We start from the raw sequence: 7248 nt of genomic DNA, 5'->3' as shown, positions 1-7248 counted from the left end.
AGCTGGTGAAGTTGACTAGTAGAGCAGACAGAATCTATCTATCAGCTGGTGAAGTTGACTAATAGAGCAGACAGCATCTATCTATCAGCTGGTGAAGTTGACTAGTAGAGCAGACAGCATATCTAATTATCTATATCAGCTGGTGAAGTTGACTAGTAGAGCAGACATCATCTATCCATCAGCTGAGAAACATGTTCTATGAGGACCTCTCAGGGCTTCCGTATCTCAGATGAATGGGTGGACATCTTGCCATCCTTCCTCCAGTTCCAAAATACCGCCATGCCCAACACCAGTGCTCATAATGACAATTGGAATGTTTGTATGGAGAATACTGCCATCTAGCGGTTACTTAACACCACTGCAGTCTAGAGTGAAAGGATGTAGAGTGTATTCTCTGTGTACAAGGCAAGCAAAAGAACAAAAAAAATTAAAAGACAACACCACCACTTCATCCTTTTATTGTGACCAGATTAGATAGAAAAGGTTGGATCAACGAGAGGTTTCAGTCGACTTGAGGAGACTGAATCTTGAGGAGACCTCATCGGCTGGTGGCGGTGCTGGCTGCTACTGCCGCTGCCGCCGCGGCTGTCGTCGTGGACGCTCCAGACAACGGCATCTTCTTCAGCGTTCTGTTCAGCTGCAGAGACACACAACTGTCAGTACAGAGCTTTTCAAACCACAAACCTGCTGAATCTGTGACAAAGTAGCTGTGAGTCATTGTACTCTATACTCTGTCTCATTGTACTCTATACTTTGTCTCATTGTACTCTATACTCTGTAACTCTGTCTCATTGTACTCTATACTCTGTAACTCTGTCTCATTGTACTCTATACTCTGTCTCATTGTACTCTATACTCTGTCTCATTGTACTCTATACTCTGTCTCATTGTACTCTATACTCTGTCTCATTGTACTCTATACTCTGTCTCATTGTACTCTATACTCTGTCTCATTGTACTCTATACTCTGTAACTCTGTCTCATTGTACTCTATACTCTGTCTCATTGTACTCTATACTCTGTCTCATTGTACTCTATACTCTGTCTCATTGTACTCTATACTCTGTCTCATTGTACTCTATACTCCATCTCATTGTACTCTATACTCTGTAACTCTGTCTCATTCTGTAACTCTGTCTCATTGTACTCTATACTCTGTCTCATTGTACTCTGTCTCATTGTACTCCGTCTCATTGTACTCTATACTCTGTCTCATTGTACTCTGTTCCCTCTGTACTCAGTTCTCTCTGTCCTAGGGATGTTCGATATTGGCTTCTTTTTTTTTTCCCGATAACCGATATACCGATATTGTCCAACTCTTAATTTCCGATACCGATATCACCGATACCGATATATGTGGGGTTCCCCCCCACCAGAGAAAGGGTATAATTTCAGGTAATTAACATTACATATCTCTTGTCTTGGAATTAACACAACAATATGCATACTTTTGACAATAAATAAAATAAGAATTTGTTCTTACTTGCTTGCCTGGGTAAATAAGAAATGAAAAAACAAAACAGATACCGATATTTTTCGATATAAAATTTGAATGCCAATATCGGACATCCCTACTCTACTATTAGTCACTCATCACAAAAAAACAAGGCAGACATAAATCCCAGTGAAGCTCCTCACCTCCTCAAACTTGTGGATCTGTCTGATGAAGAAGTCACCGTAGCGACGAGCCACCTTGGTGTCCGCGATGTGGATCATATCCTGAAAACCACACAGGAGACACAACAGTCAGCAAACCAGAGACACAACAGTCAGCAAACCAGAGACAAAGTAGCTGTGAGACCGCACCAGGTCTGCTGTGTAGGTAGGAACTACTGAAACTAACTCAAACCTATTTTCTGTGCACTGTGAAACAAGTTTCAGTTCGCTTTAGGTATTTAGGTATAATATTCTATATTAACCTCTTATGCCCGAGCGGTCCAGTACGAGAATGACATCACGCCATAAATCCATCTCTACAGAATGTCTGAATTCATGTTGCGTTTTTTCTCTCCAAATGTAGCCAAGAGTAAAGACCCTAACCCTGTCAAAACAGCAGTCAAAGTGTATCTTTTCAGCACTACGTTTGTTTACCAATGATGAGTGTTATTAGTGAAATATTAGTTCATAGAAATCTCAGGGCATCGAGTCGGAAAAGGGCGAGGATTGGCGCAATATAACTTGAGTGTAGTCTTTTGAGAGAAGAGACCCAGGGCTAGTGTCAAAAATATCAAAAAATCGATACATATCGATTCTGAATATTTAAAACTGTTACTCATTTCCCGCAATATCGATACTTTCTGCAGTATCGATACCAGCTGGCTTGCTCGCAGTCTTCTACAACAAGTTGTTGACAGACAGACACACGCTGCTGCAGAGCACGCTTGCCCCTCCTCCTCCCCCTCACAGACCCGTTTTCAGTGTCTTGTCAACAAAGCATTAAACATTAAACCATTAACTTTAGTTTAATACATGTGACGTTGTCTACTGATGGCTCATAATATCAACAGCTGATTCGTTGTTATTAACGTTACAGCTATTAGCTAACGTTAGCTAATCGTTCTTCTGTTAGCTTATGCTAGCTAGCTGGCCACCTTATAATTCACAATATAATTACTTCATGGAAACGGAGTAACGTTAACGTTATGTCGAGTTCATACTACACTACATGTATGAACGACATAACATTAACGTTACCCCGTTTCCATGAAGTGTTTAATTAGCAGCAATCTTGTTGAAAATGTAACGTTAATGCTCCGAGCATAGCTCCGCAAACCATCATGAAATTGTTGTAGTCATATTGTAGTCTTTTAGTCTTTAAAAGATTTTAACCAAATAAAAAGCAGCAGCACTATTGCATAACTGAGTCATGTTTGCTATGTATTTCTTTCTTTAGGAGAGTAGGACTGTTTCAGTTTTAGCATGATGTTTTATAGATGGCTAGGTTAAACACAGGTTTTTGTTTTTAGATAATTTAGTTATTTTTAAATGTCAAGCAGCACGTTTTTCCTCATATTTTTGAAAATATACTGTAGAGATGAAAGCTGCAGCTGCTACTAGTGTGGACTGAATGGGCGGCAGCAAAGCGTTATGGAAATGCCAGTATTCTGTGGTTCTATTATGGGTTGTGGCAATACATTTGACAAATAATAGCTTGCAGCAACGTATTGAAAAAATAACTATAAACTATAAATTAGTTCATTTTTGAAACCATGAACTTTAGTTAAAATTTTTGAATTATGAACTTAATTTTAAAATGTGTGAACTGTGAACTGAACTAGTTCATGTAGAAAGTGAACTTTCCCAACACTGACGTGACCTCAAGAAGGTGCTGAATGAGCTCAGTGGCAATTTGTCATGTATTTTAAAGCATGGTGTTATTCACCGTCAAAGATATAAAAAATATATATATTCTCCTTATTACAATTTACTCAAGCCTAGTAACAGACACAATATTTATGACACTGGGAATACATTCCCTGAGATCCATAGATGTTCCTAGATACCAAGAACATGCCAATGGGCCTTGTAGAAGTGGAGCAATCTTCCATTTACTTAGGTATGTATTTTAGGTGAATTTTCTGAAAATAGGGCTTGGGTTTAAGAGGTTAAATTAAATATTCGAATAGTAAAATCAAAATATTGAATCGCAATACATATGGAACCGGCACCCAGGTATGGTGATAGTACTGAATCAGGCGTGTCATCATCCCAGCCCCAGTGATGACACCTCATGAGCTCATTGATGGATTGTGCTGGATCCTCACCCCTGCCCCAGCGTTTCCGTTAGCCGGTAATTACCGGTTTTTGACCGGCAAAATCTGTTGAAGTCCGACTTATTTAATATCTCCGGTCTTAATGTCCGGTGAAAATAATTCCCTGAGTCTAAGCACAATTTGATTATTTGAATTGTATTAAAATAGGCTAAAATTAAATAGCCTATGCGATGAACGAAACGATCATTACATTTGTTTCCTCGTTGCTTCTAATAATGACAACGACGTTGTCAGCGAGAGCTTAGTGCTGGGTGTGCGAGTGCATGTGAAGCTGCAGAGCCAGAGAGGCAACGGCACAATGCAGTATTCCATCAGTACTCCAATTCGGCCATTTTCAGCCAATGTTGGGTGGGGGGCGCTGTTGTGCGGTTCCCAGAAAAGAGCCAATAACAGCTGAATGAGCTTCTCTGCAGCGCCATACTCTTTGCAAATAAGTTGTTGCGAGGTGGAGAGAGTCGTCACGCAAACCACGATAATGTTGCCGCCTCTCTGCTTTCTCAGTTCTTCGCTTGATATAATTAATACAAATGTCCAATATAACGGAATTCGTTAGCTCATAAAAATGTGATTATTAGTGTCGGACCGACTGCCCACATACGCGGTCTATTTTAGTTCAAGTCAGCAGCAGCACGGAGTATCGAGGGACTTATTTTATTTGGAATATATTAATTAATGACTGTATACGCAAAAGTAGCCTAGTTTTAAGTAATAATATTATAAATCTACATGCCTTGAGGATGACATTCTTTATTCTAAACTATGACCGGAATTAATCTCATTTGTCCGGTAGATTGAAATCTTGCAGGTCACGGAGACCGACAACAATTTTTTCTAACGGAAACCCTGCCCTGCCCACTTTGACTACCTAGGATGGCTTTGTGACGACCCCCACTTTACCTGCAATGGGGAGTCTTCTGACTCAAAAAGCATGGTAGAGTGGGTAGGTCCTTACCCCAACTGGAAGCACCTGTGCAGTGCAGAGAGCAGCCTGCAGCACCCTTATATAATGTTCTCCTGTCTAATCCCTTCTGTCTGCTTTCCCATCTCCCAGGACAGGTTGTATCAACACCAACTTTGGATCCTTTGACAATTCTGATACCTACATGTGTTGTTTATTCAATTATTGTTTGTTTAGAAAGGTTTAAATAAATTATTTTTTTAACTTGGTATCACGTGTGGACTCCCTATTTGTCAGAAACCACCTGTTTGTGACAGCTTAGAGTAGACGACCGAGTACAGCAGCTTGCAATGGGCCTGGTCTACAAGATACACTACACCACTAAGGTACCCATGTATATGTCGAAATACTTCCCAAAGGTCAGTGAATACCACGACCACAACACCAGAGGGAGCTCCACAAATCATGTTAAACCCAGATTCGGCACAAACAAGGGACTAAACACATTTCGCAATTATGCCACATCAATGTGGAACGCCCTACCCACAGCCGTAAAGGAATGTGAATCCCTACCCACCTTCAAAACCGCCCTCAAAGAGCACCTACGGGAGGCTGCAATTCGGCCCCTGTAAATGTCCAAACCTGTATATGTACTGTATATTTGTATGTCATAAATGTAACAGTACTGTTGTGAAGGGCCAGATTGAACCGAATGTGTATATTTATTTGTATATATATATTTAATTGTATTTGTATATTCTCTAATATTCCCTGATATCCCTTGTATATTCCTTGTACAATATGCATTGAATATCCATTCTAGCCTACTGAACATCCCATAATGGTCTCCATTCTACTATTGGTCGAGACCTTGGTGCCAGGCTGCCATACCCCTCAGACCCAGTTCAAACGTACCGCTCCACATGTACGAACAAGTCCTAGTTCCGCGTAGGAATCTGACTACCGCACCACTAATGGGACTATTTGTTCATAGTGCGTATATATACTGCGCTACTAAAGTAGGACTTCCTTTTCAGTCCAGTTTCTTACCCTCCAATAGTCACAGACGTAAAGCCTCCCCGCGACGCCACGTGTGGGAGTAAGGCCAAGTTCGCCTACCATCGGTATTGAGACATCGTGTATATTAATATTTGAATAGTCATATTTGGCACTATATCGTCGAGTTGGACGTAGTCTATTAAGCTAATAATAGTCTGTTAATATATAGTGCTTTGTGCGGTGAGAATACTACCGTAGTCCGTACCCCATCGTTTCGGGCAGAGAACTGGCTGCTTATCCAGGGTGGTTGACCCCACGTGAAGCTGCACCCGAGGAGCCCCAGAGCCGACGAGCGAGTGGACCTGTATACCGGATTATTCTACCGACGACAGCCCGCCTTCCCAGGCACGGATTATGCTTTGTATACTTTGATTATTCCATGGATAAAGACCCCCGACACTGCCGTGTGTTGGAACCCCCCCCCCTGGAGAGGACGCAAGGTGAGGAGACGCTCTGCAAGACGAGGTCGCTTCACGTCTCTCCCCCGTGGACCGGAGAGAGCCGGCCCACAAAGAGTCCACCTGCTTTCATCTGTGGTCCAAGGATCGCCGGCGCATTGAACGGCACTACAGTGGGTTCACCTGGGATACCCTTGGCCGGATGAGGCAGCCGGATTCTACCCCCCCCCCCCTTCCTACTCCTGTCGGCTTACAAGCGACCGGATTAACCCCCCCTAGTGTGTCCAGTATATAATCATTAAAGTATCATTGCTGTTATTCCTTAAACTATTCCAGGTCGTATATGTACCACCTGCGCCTTCAGAGATTGGACATTCTCTATTGATATACCGACGAATACTCTTGCCATAAAAGTGCATACTAATTCCATTCATAAATGTGATTGATTTGATTAAGTGCTTGCTCTACACACCATCGCTGTGTAGAAATAAAGACCTATTTCTAATTCGTACATTTGTGTTGGATCCGTTTCATCTACGTGACAGTGTTCATCATAATATATTTATGCCGTGTACTGGGTGGCCGAATATTAAGTACAAAGGTAGTGGTAGTAAGTATCATATCTAGTAATACAGTCAGGGAATTGTACCCCGCAGTTACAATTGGTCCTTCGAGCCGGATGGTAATTAGTGTAATATTAATATAGTGTTATTAATATTGAAATGGCCTATGATGAACACTCCACGAAACGATCCTCCTAACCAACGCCCGCAGCGCGAACGACGGCTCCCTCAGTACTTAGAGGCCTACGCTGTCAGTCAACAACCTAGTCTTCTACTAACAGTAAACGCGGTAAAACTAGAAAGTAAAAGTATGTCTAACCCCAACGCCCAGACTACCCCGACCATAGAGGCCCCTACGGGCTCTAATGTAACTGACCAAGTTCACGGTGGGGACCAGTGGGAACCAGACATGACTTCACACCCCGCCAGTACTGAAGAAGTAGTCCCCGATGAGTCCCGGGAGGAATACAACGCTGCCGAGAGAGAACTCGGCACGGAAGAAGACGGGGAGAGCACCGTGGAGATAGAGCTCCAAGGCTCCGCAAGGAGTACCCCGA

At 42.3% G+C, this 7248-nt stretch overlaps 1 protein-coding gene across 1 annotated transcript in view; it reads right to left on the bottom strand.

The window, feature by feature from the left end:
• Positions 1–427: 427 nt before the first annotated feature.
• The window catches only part of eif3s6ip (eukaryotic translation initiation factor 3, subunit 6 interacting protein), a 72482-nt gene continuing 65661 nt past the window's right edge, over positions 428–7248 (bottom strand). The window contains exons 15-16 of the mRNA XM_084321065.1: positions 1639–1719; positions 428–637 (exon numbers count right to left, since the gene is read on the bottom strand). Coding sequence (XP_084177191.1) covers positions 539–637; positions 1639–1719 — 180 coding nt within the window. The 3' untranslated portion in view covers positions 428–538. The remainder of the gene's footprint in view (positions 638–1638; positions 1720–7248) is intronic.

This window comes from Notolepis coatsorum, assembly GCF_963971535.1.
Source record: "Notolepis coatsorum genome assembly, chromosome: 9".
In the NCBI taxonomy this organism is placed as follows: Eukaryota; Metazoa; Chordata; class Actinopteri; order Aulopiformes; family Paralepididae; genus Notolepis; species Notolepis coatsorum.
The sequence above is the reverse complement of the archived record's forward strand: the minus strand, read 5'-3'. Positions and strand labels throughout refer to the sequence as shown.